Here is a 21,261-nt window from a genome sequence, read left to right on the forward strand (position 1 = left end):
TTTTTAAAAATTAAGTTATGAATATATTAAATTATCAATAACAAAGGAAAAATTAAACAATTTATGATTGTAGTAACAATAAAAAATTACAAAAGCGAATAAATAAAACAATCAAATGATAAAAAATTATTTATTCAATTAAATAATACTTATTATTAACATTTTTATTAAGTACTAATATTTTAACGTTATCAAAGTTCTTAATGTTACTTATCTTTTATAACATTACTAATTAAAATTCAATAATTATCATTAATGGCTCATGAAGATGTAAAAAAAAATATAGCATCAATAAAATACTATTACAAATTATCATGTCTAATTAATTAAATTATTAATTAAGTTAACAAATTTTAATTACTCAATAATATTTATCATCCGAGATGAAATACTGAAAAAAATTTAATCACTCGGCTAGAAAATCGAAAATACCAAAAAAACCTCGTTCAAAATTGATCAAAATATAAAAAATTTAAATTATCAATAAAAAAATTGTAAGAATCTAAATTATTATGCAGCGTAAAAAAAGAGATTAAAATTATTAATTACGTTTAAAAAACTTGCATAAAGACGTGCCTACGTTAGAAATAAAATTACTGATTTTTGTAAATGATAAAATACGTCTTTGTCGTCGTCGTTGTTGTTGTTGTTGTTGACGTGATAATATCACCTCACTACCTGAATAAACATTAAATTTCTTCGCATAAAATTGTGTATCCAAATTTTCATCACTGTTACTAAAATTCCGTGAATTCTCATCAATCATCAACGAATCTTCATCCATATGACTGTTGAAAGCCTCATTCGAATAGCCAGTTGACGATGGATTTTCTTCAACAGTAGAAAGAGAATTTGTCCCCGCAATCTCTGGAATTGTTTCCCCATAATTTGTTTGTCGTAATTTTAAACCCTCCATCCAAATTTTTATTTTCTCATTCATTGTCATATCATCGGATTTTATTGTTGTCTTGAGCTTTTTACAGGAGAAGAGACAATTTAACATACCCTCCGATGATGCATCAGTTTCTGCATCACGATTAACGTAAATAATTTTCGCCTTACTGGATTGTGTTTCCTCACGTTCCATTCCTCGTTTTCGTTTATAACGTCGTGTGAGAATATTTTCTGATGGAAATTGATTTTTATCACGTAATGGTATTCTTGAACTACTGTCCTTACGCAATGTTTGTCGACAATCGAGATATTTTTTCACCGATTCCTGAAGTGATATTATCCAAGCTTCACTGTCACCATTTTCTGAATATAAAAATAATGTCTCTTGCATGCAAACAACGCGAAAAAGTCCATTACTTAAGACACGTTCGACTTTACATTTATTTAGTGGCAATAGACAACAAATTGTTAATGAACCTTCAGGATCGCCTTTACAATACAATAAAGTATCGCTGAGTAGGACAAAATGTCGTTTAAATGACGAATTTCCTTTTCTCGAAACTTTCATCAATGGGCCCTGTCTTATTAATTTTCTTCCTGGTTTCACTAAATTCATCGAGCCAACAATATGTTTCTGTAATTCCAATAATTTTTGCGTATCCTCGTATTCTTCGACAAGTGAATTAATATGAGACGCGACATTTTCAATTTGTGCCAATGAAGATTGTAACATATTGTAATTTTTCTCTTTTGGTGCAGTGTGTCGTAAAACTTCTTTTAAAAGAAGCTTATAACGAGGAACACGTTGAATTGGTGTTATTAATAGTGATGATAATTTATTACCAACCTCGGGCCTTGTTTCTTGACTGGCAATAAATTCAGTAGTCTTGACGTCATTTTGTTGAATTTCCTGAAGTAATTCTAATGCACGTTTATAATTGTAAGCATACACGGAATATAATTTAAAGAATGGTGCCAATTTACAAAATGCCGATGCAACATTTTCTGGATCTTGTTTCAATTCTTTCAACAATTCAGCATTCACGTTGTATAATGTTTCAATATTTTCAAAAAGTGTTGTGTACGATGAATAACACAATAATTGTCGTTGATAAATTGGATGCATAAAGTATTCCATTATTATTTCCAAATTTCGTAAATATGTTACCTCTGATGAGAGAATCTCCTGAATTGCCTGTGATCGTAGACTTTCTCGTTTTCGATTGACAGTTTGATTTTGCATTTCGTCGAGGGCACTGAGAACCTTCATTCGTGTTCGTGTTGTTAAAATATTACGTTTGCTGATAACATCCCTGAGTTCAGCACTTAAACTTGAATTTGGTGTTCTTGGTGAAAACATTTTTTTTTCTTTTATCGTACGAAACCTGAAAAAGTTTTCATAATATTGTTAAAATGTCAAAAACGCCAAAGAGAAAAAATGGAAAATTATGAATGAAATTTTACGAAATGATAAATAATTCTAAATTCGAATATAATTCAAAGTGTATATAACTCTTTCATTAATAAATTAAATTATCGGAAATTGTATAATAATGGAAAAATGATAAAATTATAAACAAATGTAACATAACCTCAAATATTCGTTTACTAATTAAATGCAAAAATTACTTACCGTAATATGAATATTTCAATTAATTTACAACCCAGAACTGTATATGATTTATAATATTTCACTTTTACACATTTTTAAAAGGATTTAAAACCTTTTTATTGGTTTTTTTAATCAACTGTCAAAATTTGTCAACTTGTTGTGACTTGCTGTCGGCATTTCGTCTTTTATCAACTGTTACCAGTCCTTACTGCTATTTACGAACTTTACACCAATTACGTTGCGCACATGTCAAATTTAACCTAGAAATTTAAAAAATGTATGAAATGTATACATGATTTTGTTTATATTAAAAAAAGAAAACTTAAAACATAATTAATAATGATGCAATTGTTTAGAAGACTTAGACCATTGAAAATTGTGATTCCAGTTAGATTTAAAGGACACAGTAAAGATCACTGGGTAAATTTGTTTATAATTTCTATTAAAAAATTATTATCCCTTTTATTACACATTACACTTACAACTTTTTGAATTAATAATTATATTTTCAGTCGAGAAGAGACAATAAATTAGGAACACTTAAAGCTATAAAACATTTTGACGATTTCTATAAAACTGTATACGGAAAATCGTGGGATGACATCAGGAAGGCTCTTTTAGAGGAAAGAAGTAAATATATCGCAGTGATTAATAATTTTAGTGACAACGAGAGAACATGCACGGAATTGGAGGTAAAAAAAACGACAATTAATTTTAATTCCTTTAATTAATGTATTTTATATTTTAATTTAAAAAGAAAATCCCATAGGCCATAGGCGCAATTGATATGAGGGCAATATATAATGTACAAAAGGAAATTCTATCCGAAACGGAAACGCGAAAGTCAAAAAAAAGAACAGAAGAATTGAATAAAAAGAAAATGCAACGAGAAATGGATTCTTTTATTTCTCAACAACAATTATCGGAATTGGAATCAATTTATCCAGGTGAAACACCAGAGGGTCAACATTCTTTGAGTGACTTGATGGAGGATGAAAAATTTCATATTAAAGAGGAAGAAGGACTGAAACCCATTTCATTAAAGTCTATCAGTGCAGATGCTGAAATTGAATACGATACAAGTCGTATTATATCAGCGTCAAGTGGTTTATCCGTTTCATCATTACAGGAATTTGTTCCTGCTACAAAATTGAAAGGATTGGACGATTGGGTTTTGGAATCTGATCATTACAATTATTATACAAAAGGCGCAGATTTCACTATAAAAGTCGAGGACGATGATTCCTTCTCAATTCCAAAGCATTTGAAATTATATACTTTTGAACCTGATAACTATAATCGATTTAGAACGTCAAAACGAGGGACAACCGGTGTATTAGGTACGTTTTGCTTTGTAAAAAAAATTCTTTAATTTCAATAATTTTTTGAAGAAAGGAAATTTCTTTTTTTTCTAGATTACTATTTAATGGACGGAGGATCTATATTACCAGTTCTCGCTCTGGACCTTCAGTTGGGTGACAATTTTCTCGATATGTGTGCAGCTCCAGGTGGAAAATCACTTGCGGCTATTCAAACTCTTTTACCTGCGACAATTGTCTCAAATGACAAAATTGAATCACGGGTAAAAAAAATTAAGCAAGTAATGGGAACTTATATTTCGAATATTAGTCAATGGGATAAAAAGATATTAATTACCACAAGAGACGCGAGAGTAATTGATGACTATGAAGTATTTAACAAAGTAAGTTTATTTCAAGTCGATACATTCACGCAAGATTCACATTCAAACCGAAAAAATTGTTTTTCATTAATATAATTAAATATTAATACAGATATTGGTCGATGTTCCATGTACAAATGACAGACATTCTTTGCACGTTGACGAAGGTAATTGGTTCAGGCCTGAATACATCAAAGAAAGATTGAGACTACCAGAATTACAAAGTGAAATTTTAGTGTTAGTATAGAAAAATAATTTATTTTTTTTTAAACAATTCGGTTTTGTTCATTCATCGATTTTTCGCTTAATCGATTTTTGATTCTTAATTGATATATTTTTGGCTTTATTCATATTTTATTTATAACGAGTCATGGCTTTTAATTTTTTTTTCTTGTGTAAAAGTTTTTTTTAAAATTGTTTTCTTTTATTAAATCGTTTATTTATAGGAACGCTTTAAAGCTAATAGCACCAGGAGGTACAGTGGTTTATGCAACGTGTTCATTGAGTCCAATACAAAATGAAGGAGTCGTCCAAATGTCATTGAAAAAAGCATTCGAGGAGGCGAATGTACTCGCAGTTGTAAAGTAAGTTTATAAAATATATATTACAACGTCGTAAATGCAATTTGTTTAATTTTTTTCTTTTTTGTAAAAAGAGTCATCACAGAAAAAACATAATTTATTTTCTAGAGATCTATCCGAAGGACTGAAGCCATTTAAGTATCTTTATAATTTCGGCAAGGGGAAATTGAAGTACGGTCACATTGTAATTCCAACAATGGGAAACAATTGGGGACCAATGTATTTTTGTAAAATGACACGTATTCAATGAATCACGATCATCTTATTCAATTTGGCTACAGTTAATCCTGTGTGGATTTATTTTTTAAATTTCATTTAAATTTATTTTAAAATTAATTTTGTTCTCTTCATGATTCATGATTTTCTTTTAGATGAATTTTTTGATCCGTTGCTTCTTCGATATCAACATTCAATTCATCAACTTTGTTCCACGGTTGCTCTTCACCAGTTCCAAACATCGTGTAAACCAACATTTCGACTATGTAAAATATCACTGTGATGAAGAAAACAACACGCCATGCTTCGACTGTTTCCTGTAAATAAACGAAAGGTTTTTATACGTACTTTTTACAATTCTTCAATGTCTACTAATTATTTTAAACTCAATTATTGTTAAAGTAAAAGTATTTAAAAATATAATTGAAACAAAAATGTTAAACTTATGTCCTTAATTTTAATCTCTATTTTCAAATTTTTATTTTGAGATTTAAATTTTTGACAATTTTGAATTTGAATAAATATTTTGTAAATATAAAAAAGCAAATTTATTGACAGATAATGAGAAAAAAAATAAAAGAAAATTTAATTGAACTTACATTTCCATGAGTGAGTTTTCCAACGATCACGGAAATAGTTAATCCAGGAATTGTCGCGAAGAAATTTGTAATTGAAACTAGTGTCCCTGCATAATTGGGAGCGATGTCAATGTGATTCGCGAGAAATCCACAATACATTCCTCCTAAACATGTGCCGCCAATTGTCATCAATGCAACCGCGAGAAATCTATTTTTACCGACGTAAGAAACACCAATCAAACACAACATTGGTACTGCTGATGCTATAATCATTTTAAAAAAAATTTGTTTAATTTTATTAATTTCTCTTTACTAGTTTTTTATTCATTCAGGTATTATCAAAGAAGAAGAAAAAAATACTAACCGAACAATGTTCCTATTTTTCTGGAAACAGTTACAGAAATCCAATTCTTTTCCTGCATATTTGCGAGAACTTTGCTCAATCCCATAGTAAAAATCCACATGCAAAAGAATGGTAATGCTGATAATCCTGCATTCTGAATGAGAAAAAATCTTTAATAAGCACTCCTTTTTTTACACATAGTTAAAACTAATTTCTTTCTTTTGTTTAATTGATTAAACAAAAAATTAACAATTATTTTAATAATTACTTCGCTTAAATTGAATTCCAGAATTTGGTTCATGTAATGAGGAAGTTCAGTGAGTAGCATGTACCATCCAACATTGCTGCAGAAGTGAGCGACTAAAATTGCCAAAAACGGTGGTGATGTGATAACTTTTTTCCAAGGAACACTGGCACCCTGAAATCACTCTTGATTTTTATATGCAAAAAAAAAAACAAAATAAAATACAAAAAAAAATAAAATAAATTACAAAAAAATACAGAAAAAAGAAGAAATTGTTTTGTCATAAAGGGAGAGATATTTACGTGAGAATTTTTGCTTATGGATTTATTCAAAGACTTTTGAATATATTCTTTCTCTTCGTTAGAGATAAATAGTTTTTGCTTGTCAGGTGTGTCTTCAACCATCAACCACCAGCCAACGCACCAAATCAGACATAGAAGACCCTCGATGTAGAAAACTGATTGCCATCCAAAATTATGAGCGAGAATTCCCGTCAAAAGTAATGATATCACTGTTCCTAGAGCAGTTCCTATCAAAGAAATAGGATATTATAAGAAAGGTAAATTTTATTACATAATTACTCTATTTTTAACTTTTTAATTATTTATCAGGTATTTAAAATTATTTTTAAAAAATCATGAATTTTTTTAGACACTTCTCCTATTTACCTGCATAAATGATGGACGTCAATACACTTCTTTCATTTGGTGGAGCCCATTTAGAAACCATAACATGCATCGCGGGAAATGTGACACCCTGAAAATGTAAATCTTGATTAAAATAGGATTTATTTTTACTTGATCAAAAAGTAAAGGATTTTAAATATCTTACACCGCCTATTCCTTGTATAACTCTCATGGCAATAAAGAGGGAATAATGTATTTTGGCAGCAAGAGGTGATAGAACCGAAGCGATAACGTTCAATAAAACCGATACATTCATCACCCATTTCGCGGAAAGAAGTTCTGACATTCTTCCAGCAGGTATGAGAGATATTATATAGCCCCAAAAATAAGCAGATTTTATTAGACCCTGTAACGGTGTAGGCCATACAAAAGGTCCATCCTATTTTGGAAAAAATACAATAATTATCAAATTTTTTTTTAATTAAAGAAATAGATTATTTTAAAAATTATAATTTTAATTTAAAAAACATACTATTTTGGACGATTTTATTTCATGCAGAGTTTCGTTAATATTTGTGTGATCATTTAACAATAATCTAATCGCTGTTTCGTTAACCATTGCAACCATTGCCACACTGACATTAACTTTGAAACCATAAATTATTGCCATTCCAATGCAACCCATTATGGACATTAAATATCTCATGGGAATAATTGTTCGACCTTCTGTAAGAATAAGAAATTTATTCATTTTATTATTAAAATTTATTTTTTAAAATTATATTTTGATATTCAAATTTTTGGAAGAAAAATAATTCAAAATTTTGAAAACAAAATTCATTAATTGAAAAAATATATTGTAAATATTCTATAAAGTAATTCATTATAGTTTTTTTTATTTGAAAACAGGAAAATTATAGAGATCATAATTTTCTTTTAAATTCGAAACTGGTTTGACGAGTTTTTTGATGGGTCGTACAGCTTTAAAAGAATAAAAATTCTAATAATGCGTTCGAGTCTTTGACTTGACACTCCCTTTTTTTCTATCTATACGTGAGTTGTAAGTTTAATATTCTAAATCCTAACTATACCCCAAAGATCGTTCACACTCCAACACACAATCAATATTTCAATTTAGATCTAGGCTAAAGAAATAAATATAAAATTCACCACGTATCTTCTAAACTTCGTTATTTGTTAAAACGCAGAAATAAAATAAAAAAATTAAAAGTTTATAGAAATTATTAAAAAAAAAAAAAAAAATTAATTACAAAGTAAATTGAATTGAAGTAATTAAAATATTAAAGGATTAATTAAATAAATATGGCAAAAAAAGAATAATTATTATAACAACAATATAATAAAATTTATAATTAATTAATTTAAAATTTTATATAATATAATTTTTAAATGAGATAAATATTTCTCACGGAAAAACTAATTTTATCTTATCTTAATTTTCAGGTACATTGGTATAATCGCAGGGTAATTAAGATTTTTAATCTGTTCTAATTTTTGGCTATTAAGAAATCAAGAATGTCTACGTGTTGATTGACATGTTCATGGTTGCATTGCTTTTCATCGCAAAGTATCTTTTTGAGTAGGAAATACTACAAGAATTTTTTTTCTGACTTGTGAAATATAACTTTAATAGTCCACTGACGGAAGATTATTTTGAGAACGAGACAAAAATACGTCATAGCAACACACAGAAACGAGAACTCCATCTAAAAATAATTGATCGAACACCGATGATTAGTCAAATTTAAAAACAAAAAAAAACGTCTACAAAATTATTAAGTATCAATAATTAGGTTTGTTGATTTTACATATATATTTTTATTAGTGAAATGAAATATTTCATTTAATGATAAAATAATTTTATAATATTATTAAAGTTATTAGTTGAATCAAAAATTCATTCTAAAGTCGTATCTCAATGAAAATGATTCTAAAATTGAAAAATCAATCAAAAATTCATTCCAACAAGTTTAATCAAAATCTTTTAAATCATATCAAATTTTATTCAATTAAAGAATGAAAAATGCTAATTTAACTTTAGTAAAAAAGTAATTTAATTAGACCTTTTTATTAACGTGACATTAAAGTTCAAGGCATTCTTTCTAAATTATATAAAAAAATTATATATTAATTATTTACTAAAATTTCTTTATTATTATTAAAAATTTCTGAAATTTTTTTTAAGTGTAAAAATTTATTATAAACTATATATAAATTTTTAAAAATAGAAAATTTATAAAAAGAAATTGATAGAGAACAAATTTCATAGTTTTGTATATCTTGATAAATTTTATATACAATTCCTGATAAAAGTAGGCAATTGCGCACCATTACATCAGCGAGGAAAAGCATTGAACCCACTATGAAAAGGATCGATAAATAATGATGCCAAAACCCACATGTAGGAAACAAGTAAACTTTCCATAAATTGCGTATACAGTGATTTTCATTAAAAAAAAAATTAAATTGAAATTTTTATTTATTTTGACAAAAATATTATAGATACTTAAAAATCAGATTGTTTAATTAAATTAATTCTATTTTTAAAATAATCGATAAATTTATATATTATAATTTTATATTTTTTACGAATAAATTATATTTTTTTGAGAATGAAATAATAAATTTGTAATTTAAAAAAAATTTCAATTTTGAAAAGAAAAATAATTTCTAAATGCAATTTTGGAAATAATTAAATTAAAGAAACAGTAATAAAATAATAAAAACAAAATAATGTTAATAATAATAATAATAATTATTATTATTATTTCATCAATAAGAAAAGAAAATTATTTTATAGAGTGGAAAAATAGATTAACCAGCTTGTCCTTCACGTATCCATCCGAATTAAAAGGTGACTTCAAGGTCAGCGGTTAAAATTCAATTATTTAAAATTAATTTTTCGAATTTTCACGAAATTTGAAAAGTACTACTATTTATATCTATTATTCCTCTATTTTATTTGGAATCAAATGAAGTGCATCTCGCCGATGACACACGTGTTTTGCTTTATGACGAAATGCAAGCACGTGCTTTTGCAATCCTTTCTGATATTCAATTTCAAAGGAAGTGCAAATTTCATTTGAATAATTTTATTTTTAACTATATAAATAACTCGAAAAATATTTAATTACTTGCTTTTTCATCATTTTTCAGTGATTTAAAAAAAATAAAAGATTCGAGATTCAAAAATAAATAAATTAATATTAATTACTTACCAGCTGCCATGGTTGATGATTGTTTTATTTTGACTTAATTTTCAAAATTTTAATTTAATTTTTGGCACCAATTCTCCACCACTTGAACAATAATGTTTATTTAAAATTAATCGTAAATAGAATATGATATAATTTTACCTTGTTCTATTAAAAAAAAAAACAAAAATTATTTATTGATAAAATTTACAAAAAATGAAAAGTTAATAAAAAATAAATAAGAATATAATAATAATAATATTGTTTCTAATATTAGAAATGCTGATAATAAATTTTTTTTAAAACAATCGCAGTATCCGATAATAAAAAAATAAATAAAATCTAAAAAGAAATATTTAAATAAAGTAAAAAGTGATTTTTTTAAATTTTGAAAAAATTTATTTGGAATGAACTTTTTAAAACTAAAAATCGTCACTTGTTGGAATGTATTAAAAGAGAGTCAATATATAATCACCCGAAGTCTTCGGAGTTTGGAGAAGGAATACTGTCGTTTCAGGTTCGCTTGCGCGTTCTATTATAACTTCACCCTCCTAAAGGCTCAAACTTATCTGTTGCGTAGGTTTTCCGACCGTGCGTTTACTCAGGTATCGATTTGACATTCTATTTTATAGAAAAAAACTATAGAATTAAATTAGCCCTGCCTTGATCTGATTTTCCATTTTGAACCAATGAAGATAAAAAAAAGCTTCTCAAAAAGGTTGTAAATTTTTATTTTCATAATATTTTTTTAATTTAATTTTTTGTTTTCCTATTTTATTTCGCTTTGTTTTTTAGTATTATTTTTTAATTTTATCATTTTTTAAAAATTAATTACATATTTATTTATTTAACAAAATTTAAGAACATGATACTTTGTCACGTAGTTGACACCTTATTATTATTTTTTCTATATCTTAATTTTTATGATTTAATTAACTTCTTAATTTTATGAGATGGGTTTTTGTGTATCTATGATTAAATTATTTGTCTTGATCTTATACGTGATTTTATTTGCTTTTCTTCTTCTTTTATTAGAAAATTTAATAATTAGTCAATTTTTCTTTAAGTAAATCACATTTTTTTTTTCTTTAATGATTTAAACAATAAAATTGAACATTTTTAACAGATAAACAAAGTCGCATCAGTTTTGTCTCTATCGTAGTTGTTGAAAGTAATTGCCTTTTAAATTATGAAATTCAATCTGGCTGGATTTTCAAAATAAAAAAAAAGAAAACTACAAAATACAATGTAGTATTAGATTGTTACTATTTAAAATTTCATGTTATTATGGATTTAGAAATGGAAAAAGATATAGAAACAAATAAATCTTCTCTACCGTTCCAACAGCAGCTGCTGAATAATTAAAAATCGATTTCCTCAAACAATTTCAAACATTTTGTAGCCGACTGAAACAGAATTTCATTCGGTTTCTAAAGGAATAAAAAGTTTATTTTTTATTTTTTTTGTCGAATACTCTGTAAATTTTATTTTGAATTTATTAAAATAAACGAAATAATTAAAAATTGAGAACAAATAAATAACTTTAAAATAATATTGAAAAATAATACAACTTTTAATAATTTAAAAGTTTTATTATCCTAAAGATTAATTTTAAATTTGCAAAAATAATCATAATTAAGTGTTTTTTTTTTTGAATGATTTTTTTTGCAGAAATAATATTGAGATCATCATGGATTCAAAACAACCTTCGCACGTGATGTTGACTAGAAGGGTTGATCGTTGATGAAACTAATTTATGTACCAATTTTGCTATGAGTCCCGGATGCTACTTATAAAACTACAAATATATGATGGGGAATTTAGTCTTCCTTGCAACTTTGCTTCAGAATGATAGGATTTTCTTTATCACGATATTTGACCGTCGTCATCATTTTTTGGACAATTTTCTTCAACTTAAGTGAGTAAATTTTTAAAAATTAATAAATATTTTTTTCAAACTTAAAAAAACTTTATAAAAAAATCAATTTTTAAATTAGTTTAATATTTAGCAATTATTTTCATTAATTTATTCTATTTATTAATGTTATTGGATTTTCATTAAATTTTCAGATGCAGCAACATTAAATGAAACGAAAAATGAAATCCCAGGAAGAATTTCCCTCTTGAGGGATAAAATGCGATTTCATAATTTATCAGCTTATATAGTTACAAACATTGATGAACATCAGGTTTAAATTTTTTACATTTAATTTAAATTGTATTTTTATTTATTTCAATAAAAAAAATTGTTTTTTTCTTTTTTCAAATGATTAGTTTTATACAAAAGTATTTGGATTAAAATTTATGTAGGTTAAATTATGAAAATTTTCATTTTTAAAACAATAATTGGATCTATCACCTTTTAAAATGATATTAATTTAATATAATATGCATTTTATGAACCACGTACATAGAATGATTACATTGTTGCTGAACGAGACAAAAGGAGAGACTGGATTTCTGGTTTTTCGGGTTTTCAAGGAGACGTTGTAGTGACAATGAACAAAACAGCACTCTGGACATTGGGTTCCTTATTTTATTTAGCGAAACAAGAAATTCCTGATGATTGGCTCTTAATGGAATCATATCCTTCTTTGGTAATTAATTTAACAATATATTAAAATTACTCAAAAAAATGTTCTCATCTTAATTATAGTACACTGTAATATGAAACCCATTTAATTTAAATTATAGAAGAATTAATGCTTTGGTTAAAATCATTATGAAAAATTGAAACTATCAAAAATTTATTTATTTTCATTTAAAACAATTTAAAATTCTATTATCAACATTTTTATTTAAATTGTTTTAGAATGGTAAATATTTGCCATTAGAGGTTTGGCTGTCAAAAGAACTTGATTATGGAAGTAGAGTTGGTGCAGATCCTAATGTTCCTTACTCTCAATGGAATGATTGGGATTCAAAATTACGTAAATATTTGTAAAATTATTACAAATTAATTTTAAGTTTTATTGTATTACAAATTAATTTTTTTTCTTAATCATATACGAATAGGATGGAAGAATATTACACTTGTACCAATGGAGAAAAATTTAATTGATTTAATTTGGATAAATCAACCTGAAAATGAGAAGTATTACACAAAAAGAACTCCTATGCTAAGTGGAAAGGAGTTCGGGAACCTGCAAAAAATTCGCGAAGATATGAAACAATTAAACTCCGATCTCTACGTAATTACGGATCTTAGTGAAATTTCTTGGATATTAAATTTGAAATATGCGAATATTCATAATTTGCAGGCTTTTAAATCACATATGCTGCTTGGACAAAATTTCGCTAATCTTTATATATCACCATATACATATATAGGAAGTGACCGTAAGCTAAAGCATGTTGTGTGAGTTTTTAAAAACATATTTCTTACATTTTATACATAAAGCAGATTTATTTTGTATAAAATATTTTTTCCCTAGAAAATTGCATTATGATCAATTCTGGGAAGATTTAAAATCGTATTCAGAATTGGCAAATGGAATATTACTTCCGAAATCTTATAACAATGTCTTGGGAATCAGTTACAAAATATTTCAAATGGTATTTAAATTAATTAACAAAATGAAATTTGTTTAAAAAATGTTTTGACGTGGTTGGATTTATTTTTAAAAATAAATTAATAATATTACTTTAATTAAATTAAAATGATTTAATAACATTACTTTAGGTACCGAGAGAAAAAATTAGAAGCAAAGTTTCTCCAATTCTTTTACGGAAGGACAAAAGGAATTCCAACGAAATTGATCATATAAGACAACTACATGTACAAAGTGCATTTGAAATGATTAAATGGATGATAAAAATGGAAAATGAGGTATTTAAATTATTAAATTACAACTCATTGTAAAATTCAATTTTTAATAACAAAAAAAAATTGTAGATAAAAAAAGGCAATTCGATTACGGAAATAGATGCAATAAAATCTCTAAGCGAAACTTGTTCAATTGAAAGTGGATATTGTTGTAGCAACATTGAAAGCGTTGCCGGTTATGGATCAAATTCAGCAAATTTCTTCAATGTTCTGAACAAAAATTCGACAATTCAAATTGGTATCGATAAACCATTTATGATAACGGCTGACGGACTATACAGTGATATACATGATCATTCTCAGTATTTAAACACGCGATTAGCGAGAACATTTCATTATGGGACACCAAGCGAGGAACATAAGACGGCATACACGGCGCTTTTGGCAGGAATTATAAATCTAATGAAATTAACATTTCCGCTGGGAACTTCAGTTTGTATGACTGATATTGTTATTCAAATGCCTCTTTATAAAACTGGACAAGAATATGAATACGAGACGGTTCAAGGATTTGGACCCTTTTTAGGGAAATATGAAGGTACAAATTAATTAATAGAAATAAAATAAAAAAAAAAGATAACAATTATTTTTCTAGGATTCAATGATATCTACGATCTAAATGTTATTCGGCTTCAAAGCATCGGTTATCGTCATAAAAGAGAGTGGGGAATACTATTGGAAAATATTGTCACTGTTATTCCAGCCAACACTACGGTGAGAATAAAAAATAAAAAAAAACAGTTAAAAAAAGTGAATTTGCATATATTTTTATGTTATAAATGAATTTTCGTTTACAAATTATTTTTATAATTCGATTTTTTTAGTTACAATTTGAAAAACAATTCATGACCTTCGAAATGATTACTTTAGTGCCTTACGAAAGAAATCTAATTAATCCGGATCAACTCACGTATGAACAGGTAAGAAATTTGAGATTGAAATTAAATATTTATTAACATTAATATTTAATTGAAATTTTTATTCTCTCCCTGTAGCTTGAGTGGTTAAATAATTATCATCAAGAAGTAAGGTTAAAAATTAATGAATTTTTAAAAAATGAAAAATTCAAAGATGTTAAACCAGAAATAACAGATGAAATAACAATAAAAAAAATGAAAGAAGAAATCCTTAATTGGTTGTACGAAAGAACAAAGCCAATCGAAAGATTGAAATCTGCTGCTAAAGAAAATTGATTAATTTATTTATAATTATTAAATTTTAATTTATTGCCGTATAATTTTAACTTTTGTAACAATTAAAATTTATAATTGTTGTATATTATTGAGAAATTCAATTAAATATATTAAAATGTTAAAAGTAAAATATTCTTATTCGCTAATTGAGAATTTCAAATAATTTTAAAACTTTTTTTTGTTTATGAAACATAATAATCATTGAAAAATTCTTCCTTAGTTCTTTTGTTTTTTTCTTGTTTTCAAAGTTTTGATAATTTTATGACACAATTTTGACATTCAAGAGGCGATAAACATTTTTTAAATGAAAAATTTCCAATGAAGATTTGAACTAAGAATAACCATTTTTTTATACCTAAAGTTTTTTGTTTATGTAGATTAGAAAAAATTAAGTTATAATTATGAGTTTTAACGCAGAAAAAGGAGATGATTTTGAATTAATTTACTCATGGCTCGATGGAATCCCTTTTTCTCGACCGAAGAAAAATACATCCAGAGATTTTTCCGACGGAGGTAAAAATTTGTACAATTATTTGTAATTTACAGAAAATTTAATAAAAAATAATGTATAATTTTATAAAAAAAATTCATTTTATGCAGGATATAAAATATTTTAATAAAAATGTATTAATTGCTTGCAGTCTTAATGGCTGAATTATTGAAAAGATATTATCCTCGACTTGTTGACGTTTATAACTACATTCCTGGAAACAGTATTGCAAAGAAAATTGATAATTGGTGTACATTAAATCGCAAAGTCTTGTCTAAAATTGATATGAAACTTTCTAAAGAAACAATTGATCGTTTAGCAAATTCACAAAACGGAGTTATTGAAAAAGTCTTAAACGATTTGCGTGTAAAAATTTTGAAAGACTCGAACACTGATTCGGAAACATTATACAGTGAAGCAGAAGAAAAAGGAAAAGGCGGTAAGAATATATGTTGTTTAATTCAATAAATTCAAGAAAAGATAAAATCATTATTCTAAAAAATTTGTATGAATATTGTTTTATAGAGTCTACGAGAAATTATTTAAATCCAGAATTGCTGACAAACAAAACTGTTCCTCGATTAGTTTTTATGCAATTAAAACAGGAATTACAGGAAAAAAATAATGCCATTAGTATTTTAAGTGAAAAAGTTTCGGCTCTAGAAAGTCAAGTGGAAATAAAGGATCAACGAATATACGATCTCACTGCACAAATTTTATCTACAAATCAAATTTTCAACGCGCCAATTCCAGCTTCAAGAAGTGGAACATCGAATAAACTACGAAAAAGTAATACAATAATTAACTAATATTACTTTAAATTCGAAAATTTCCATGGATATTAAAAATTTTACATTCAAAAATCATTAATTGTCAAATATCTCGTTTGTCGCCAAAAAATAAAATCAAAGTACAAATTGCGAATATTGATTTTTTTTTTTTTTTTTTTTTTTAAAGAAATTAGAATTTGGTTGAATATTTAATTAAATGAAATTTCTTGTAAAAAATATTATAGGGTAATTTTTACAGTAAATAACTTGTATATTAGGAAAGTCAAAAAAAATTTAATCAAATACAAAATAGAGACAAGGTGAAAAATATTAAAAAACCGACCTTAAAAAACAAATTATTTGTAAATGTAGTTAAGCCGTCGGTCGCATACTGGGAGGAGAAACGAGGATAACGCCGTCACCTCTGACGAATAACATTGGAATGTTTCGTTTTGTTGTACGATAAACTTCTTCGTAGGTTTCCTCGTCGATTTCCACAGTTGTTACAGTTTCTTCAACTTCTCCAAGGACCATATTTAAATGCTGATCGTATGCCTTCATAAAAAAAAGAGAAACTAATTGAAAAATATTCTATTTGTTTAAAGATAGTTTTCATATTTTGAAGAATACAATAGATCGATGTTTATATTAATAATAGAGATTAAATAATTTTAGAATTATTAATTGTAAATTAAAAACCTATTATTATTAGTAACTTTAAAGTTTAGTGCAGAAATATTAAAAAAAATTCCCAATAAAAATATATTTATTTATTTTTCAGCCTAATGGCCCAGAAATGGACTTAGTTTACATATAATCACTGTGCATCTCTATTCACATCCATCTTTATACATAAAATTCCCAATAAAAATAAAAAAGAAGCAAGTTTGAGATTACGTTAAAAAATTAAATAATCTTACGTGTAATCGACCACGAAGTTCTCTTTCATTTCGCATTTTAACGTAGATTCGTTCATCTAGGCTCAATCTGATCAAATCTAGAGGTTCTTTAACGTTAATTGCCGGTACCTGAAAAATAATTATAGGTTAGGTTTGGATCAAATTTTTTAAATGACATTTTCACTCACTTGTTCAGCTTCTTCTGCCATTTTTCAATTATTTATTGTATTCTTGAGTGTAAATTAATGATTTAAACAATTAAATAATCCACTTGTTATTTAAAAAATCAAGAAATTAAAATTCCTTTCACAATGTGCGAGTTCACAATATTTGTTTATTTTCTCAAATCTATAAAAAAAAATCATATAAATAATAATATTCATCAAAATCTGAATATAATAAAAAATAAAAATATAATTTAACTAACCTGGGAGTAATTATTTTAAACAAATAAATTCACAAAGGATTTTTAAATGTTTACATCAGGTGCAGTTCAGGACAGCTGATGCGCAAAGTAACGACTGCGCAACAATTTCTCCTTCACCCCTCAAAAAAAATCTGTCAGAAAAAAACATAACCTCGTTTTTTTATGATATGGTGAATCTCGTGTGTGACAGCTGTCAAAATATAATATGGTAAAAATAAGTCTTTACAAAGAATAATATTTCTAGGCACTTCTATACATCGATTCTCAAGTAGTTTAGAGAAAAACAAGAAGTGTTTCATTTGCACGGTTTCCAAATCAAAATAATATCCAAGAAGGATGACAATGGGCGATGAGACTCCAGTTACATCACTTGTTCTTCCTGTAATATTAAGGCCAATATTGGCAAAGGTATTATTTTTAAATTATTTCTTTAATTATTCGAAAAATTTAGATTTGTATCAATGTTTCCATTATAAACATTTTGTGTGATATGTTTTTTAAGTCTCAATGTCGTTGTTAACTTTCATTGTCTTATTTGGTAAAAACTAATAAAGATTGCGACTTTACAAAATAAAAAAATCAATTTCATTTGATGTTATGTAATTAAAACAACTAATACCTGTAATGCTAATGAAAATTATTTAGGGAAATCGTTACAATTTTGTTTTGAGACATTTTTGGAGAACAACATAAATCTTTTGTACCACCATTTTAACGACTGAAATTTTAAAAAGATTTATATTCGTATTTTTTTAAATGTAACAATTGAATTTATAAATAACAAATTGTTTCCATTATATACCATTAGACAATCAATAATATGAAAACTATAACCTAAAACTCAATTGTTCGAGATTACGATTAATTATTTATTTACTTTTATTCAGATCTCGAATATTCTTATTTTCATTATTAATCGTTGCAAATTGAAATTTCATGTTAAATCAATTTATGTAAATATTTTTATATAAAGTGAGTCAAATTTATTTTTATAGATAAACAATAATATTGATTTTTAATTTGATAACAGTTGGAGAGGCAGAATGTTATGGCTGCACAAACTTTGCGAACTGCATTATCGAAGGCTGAAAATGCTCATCCTGGAATTACGTACGATTTAGTTTTGGGAATTGTACGACGAGCTGAATTAAATCTTGATATGAATGAAAGTGTTCTTCGATTACAGGGCAGTGCTTCAGATTGTGATGGTAAGGAAAGTCGACATGTTTTTTTGAAAAGATTTCTATATCTGCTGTGTTTAATATACTTAAAAAAATAATTATTAATTTTTCTAGTCGTTGAGTATCGTTCAGCGCGATCAGAAGATGCATTCCAGGAACTTAATCGTAAATCGACTTCGTTGAAGAGGATACTCAGCAGAATTCCCGATGAAATAACAGATCGAAAAACTTTTCTTGAAACCATTAAGTATGTAAACGTAAATTTCTAATTCAAAATTAGTTTTTTTCCTTTTAGTTTAATTAGTTAAGAAAAAATTGGTTTTAATAATTAGAAAAAGCAATTTCCGCTGTTGAGATTTTTTTATTATTGTTTCCTTTTCAGAGAGATTGCAAGCGCAATTAAAAAATTATTGGATGCTGTGAATGAAGTGACGGGATTTATTCCAGGATCAGCTGGAAAACAAGCTTTGGATCAACGTAAACGAGAATTTGTACGTTACAGCAAACGATTTAGTAATACCCTGAAGGAATATTTTAAGGAGGGACAGTGAGTATTTTTCAATTTTAATATTCATGTAAATTTTTATCTTTAAAAAATAATTTTCATTAATTTAATTTCATTTTCAGAGCGAATGCTGTTTTTATCAGCGCATTGTACTTAATTCATCAGACAAATATGATAATGGTAACGGTGAAAGACAAATGTGAATAATTCGAGAATGTTGGAAGTAGTACACGATATAATATTAACAGTTATAAATATATATTACATTAAATAATGTTTTTTCTTATAATAAATGTTTAACAGAAAAAAATACTATATTATATAAATTATAAGTTTTATTTTGTAAGCGTTACAGAACATTTAAAAATGCAAGTCGAGAATTGACTATTTGAAAGATTTGTCCCTCTGCGATTATTATTGAATCGTCAGTATTAATTAATAATAAAAACAAAATACTTTTTAACGAGAAATATTTTCTCGAGAAAAAAAAATTCACATTCCTTATTTTCACGTAATCGAGTCAATATATATATATATTATCATCTAAGATAATTGGTGTAAGAAAATGTAAAATGTATGTATATATAAAACTTGAGCTGTTTTATTCAGTTTCTTTTTAATTAAGTAAAGAGTTTTTTTTTCTCTGTAAGTAGAAGAAATAAAAATTTATTGACAAACAACTTGACATAAATGCACTGTGGTTCTTGTTTTTTTTTCTTAGTGAAAAAATTGTACGATCTAGATATAATTTTTAAAGTTACTAAATTATTGTGTAACAGAATAAAAAAAATGTAAGAATGTAATAACATTTTAAGCTCTTTTACTATCGGCAAATACACGAACAATGCAACCAACTCCACCGACATTATAGACTTTTTCATGCCACAATAACAAATGTCCACTACTTCCATCCGTTGGAATTTCAAAACCTCGATAAATATATTTCATGAGCACGTCTATGAGGTCACGATCCAATTGTGATATACAATCGTCTATTTGATTTGATTTTATACTTAGTAAGACTTTTTGTGTTAAATTTCTCGCATTGTCCTGAAAAAGAAAATTCAAAACACTTTCAATTTGTACAATGTCATTAAGAATAAAAAATTAACCAAGCAAAGGAATAAATTTGTAAATGTTTAACTAAATATAATTTTGATTAAATAAAAAAAATTCTCAATTACATTGTAACCAATTAAAATATTTCTTCAATATTTAAAAATGAGAAAATTAATAGCATTTATTAGTTGTAGAAAGATAATAAATATAATTCAAAATTTATTGTATATTGAATATATGAGAAAATATAAACACATTTTGAGGTTACCTTGATTTGTTGATTTTTACAACCGAGTGGAGCAGATTTGAGAACAGAAATTAATGCCTCAGCATTTTTACCCTTGTTAACGAATTAAGGAAAATTATTATAAACTACAAAAGATAAAAATTGCTTAAATTATGACTAATATTAATGATGAGATTAAAAAAGGATATTGGCTAAGTAGTTGTAGAATTTCATTTTCATCCGGGCCGGTCGGTCCTGTTGTACCACTATCAACTTCCTCTTCTTTAAAATTATTGTCATTATATTGATCTACATCAATTTTTCGAAAAGCAGAATCACTTGTGTCATTTCGTCCATCGTTTCTTGACATTTTATCGTCTCTTTTTGACGTTTTTCGCGAATTTCAAGCACGCCAGTCGTACGTCAGCGCAGAACGAATTTATTTTCGTTTTTCACGCGCAACCGGAAGTAAGACCAACAGTGACGTCATTTTTCAAATTGACAATTTCATTCAAATGAAACTAAATTTTTATGATTAAATTTGACCAAAAAAAAATTCTATTATATACTTTATATTGTTAACAATAAAATTTAATGTAGTATAATTATAAAAATGATTTAATTATAAAGTAAATAAGTTTTATAAATATTTTTCTATTTGAAGAGGTAGATGAAACTTGTCCACCAATCAGAAT

The 21,261-nt window shown here is 26.3% G+C and overlaps 8 protein-coding genes and 1 long non-coding RNA gene across 12 annotated transcripts; 5 read left to right on the top strand and 4 right to left on the bottom strand.

Moving 5' to 3' along the window:
* Positions 1-116: 116 nt before the first annotated feature.
* Positions 117-2,694, bottom strand: LOC127283572 (putative protein tag-52). The gene is made up of 2 exons (XM_051308542.1): positions 2,528-2,694; positions 117-2,279 (listed from the first exon to the last, which is right to left on the bottom strand). Exon 2 carries the CDS (start codon positions 2,252-2,254, stop codon positions 542-544), a length of 1,713 nt encoding a protein of 570 aa, XP_051164499.1. The 5' UTR covers positions 2,255-2,279; positions 2,528-2,694; the 3' UTR covers positions 117-541.
* Positions 2,695-2,728: 34 nt separating this feature from the next.
* LOC127283581 (5-methylcytosine rRNA methyltransferase NSUN4) lies at positions 2,729-5,426 on the top strand. The gene is made up of 8 exons (XM_051308554.1): positions 2,729-2,926; positions 3,019-3,198; positions 3,276-3,846; positions 3,922-4,208; positions 4,300-4,424; positions 4,634-4,771; positions 4,877-5,057; positions 5,140-5,426. Exons 1-7 carry the CDS (start codon positions 2,846-2,848, stop codon positions 5,016-5,018), a joined length of 1,524 nt encoding a protein of 507 aa, XP_051164511.1. The 5' UTR covers positions 2,729-2,845; the 3' UTR covers positions 5,019-5,057; positions 5,140-5,426.
* Positions 5,049-10,606, bottom strand: LOC127283589 (sialin). Of its 2 annotated transcripts, none has more exons than XM_051308568.1 (10): positions 10,466-10,606; positions 10,015-10,095; positions 7,308-7,501; positions 6,981-7,214; positions 6,818-6,905; positions 6,452-6,678; positions 6,174-6,323; positions 5,927-6,059; positions 5,584-5,825; positions 5,049-5,301 (listed from the first exon to the last, which is right to left on the bottom strand). In XM_051308568.1, exons 2-10 carry the CDS (start codon positions 10,022-10,024, stop codon positions 5,116-5,118), a joined length of 1,464 nt encoding a protein of 487 aa, XP_051164525.1. In that variant the 5' UTR covers positions 10,025-10,095; positions 10,466-10,606; the 3' UTR covers positions 5,049-5,115. The 2 variants fall into 2 exon arrangements, with proteins under 2 accessions (XP_051164525.1, XP_051164534.1); XM_051308577.1 differs by lacking the exon at positions 10,466-10,606 and adding an exon at positions 10,427-10,450.
* On the top strand, positions 6,316-6,931 carry LOC127283636 (uncharacterized). Its single transcript, XR_007843379.1, has 3 exons — positions 6,316-6,451; positions 6,538-6,708; positions 6,801-6,931. It is a non-coding gene; the product is annotated as an uncharacterized LOC127283636 (long non-coding RNA).
* On the top strand, positions 6,996-15,139 carry LOC127283560 (xaa-Pro aminopeptidase 2-like). Of its 2 annotated transcripts, XM_051308521.1 has the most exons (13): positions 6,996-7,132; positions 8,240-8,589; positions 11,662-11,908; positions 12,061-12,179; positions 12,405-12,587; positions 12,803-12,920; positions 13,006-13,348; positions 13,425-13,545; positions 13,673-13,819; positions 13,886-14,354; positions 14,412-14,530; positions 14,641-14,736; positions 14,812-15,139. In XM_051308521.1, the coding sequence occupies exons 3-13, from the start codon at positions 11,839-11,841 to the stop codon at positions 15,007-15,009; spliced, it is 1,983 nt and encodes a 660-aa protein (XP_051164478.1). In that variant the 5' UTR covers positions 6,996-7,132; positions 8,240-8,589; positions 11,662-11,838; the 3' UTR covers positions 15,010-15,139. The 2 variants fall into 2 exon arrangements, with proteins under 2 accessions (XP_051164478.1, XP_051164487.1); XM_051308530.1 differs by lacking the exons at positions 6,996-7,132; positions 8,240-8,589 and adding an exon at positions 10,491-10,595.
* Positions 15,140-15,254: 115 nt separating this feature from the next.
* On the top strand, positions 15,255-16,423 carry LOC127283601 (sperm flagellar protein 1-like). 2 transcript variants are annotated; one of them, XM_051308590.1, is made up of 3 exons: positions 15,255-15,522; positions 15,651-15,938; positions 16,025-16,423. In XM_051308590.1, the coding sequence occupies exons 1-3, from the start codon at positions 15,411-15,413 to the stop codon at positions 16,306-16,308; spliced, it is 684 nt and encodes a 227-aa protein (XP_051164547.1). In that variant the 5' UTR covers positions 15,255-15,410; the 3' UTR covers positions 16,309-16,423. The 2 variants fall into 2 exon arrangements, with proteins under 2 accessions (XP_051164547.1, XP_051164555.1); XM_051308598.1 differs by having other exon boundaries at positions 15,405-15,522; positions 15,610-15,938.
* Positions 16,424-16,543: 120 nt separating this feature from the next.
* LOC127283629 (U6 snRNA-associated Sm-like protein LSm3) lies at positions 16,544-17,742 on the bottom strand. Its single transcript, XM_051308625.1, has 4 exons — positions 17,596-17,742; positions 17,357-17,516; positions 17,190-17,297; positions 16,544-16,824 (listed from the first exon to the last, which is right to left on the bottom strand). Exons 2-4 carry the CDS (start codon positions 17,375-17,377, stop codon positions 16,642-16,644), a joined length of 312 nt encoding a protein of 103 aa, XP_051164582.1. The 5' UTR covers positions 17,378-17,516; positions 17,596-17,742; the 3' UTR covers positions 16,544-16,641.
* Positions 17,743-17,752: 10 nt separating this feature from the next.
* Positions 17,753-19,885, top strand: LOC127283612 (programmed cell death protein 10). The gene is made up of 5 exons (XM_051308604.1): positions 17,753-18,003; positions 18,626-18,803; positions 18,891-19,023; positions 19,159-19,323; positions 19,404-19,885. The coding sequence occupies exons 1-5, from the start codon at positions 17,932-17,934 to the stop codon at positions 19,486-19,488; spliced, it is 633 nt and encodes a 210-aa protein (XP_051164561.1). The 5' UTR covers positions 17,753-17,931; the 3' UTR covers positions 19,489-19,885.
* Positions 19,861-21,010, bottom strand: LOC127283621 (actin-related protein 2/3 complex subunit 5). Its single transcript, XM_051308613.1, has 3 exons — positions 20,776-21,010; positions 20,609-20,681; positions 19,861-20,331 (listed from the first exon to the last, which is right to left on the bottom strand). The coding sequence occupies exons 1-3, from the start codon at positions 20,934-20,936 to the stop codon at positions 20,092-20,094; spliced, it is 474 nt and encodes a 157-aa protein (XP_051164570.1). The 5' UTR covers positions 20,937-21,010; the 3' UTR covers positions 19,861-20,091.
* Between the last annotated feature and the right edge of the window lie 251 nt (positions 21,011-21,261).

The sequence above is a fragment of the Leptopilina boulardi genome, unplaced genomic scaffold (genome assembly GCF_019393585.1).
Source record: "Leptopilina boulardi isolate dan_hultmark-lab unplaced genomic scaffold, ZJU_Lbou_2.1 LbouV2_119, whole genome shotgun sequence".
NCBI classification, from domain to species: domain Eukaryota; kingdom Metazoa; phylum Arthropoda; class Insecta; order Hymenoptera; family Figitidae; genus Leptopilina; species Leptopilina boulardi.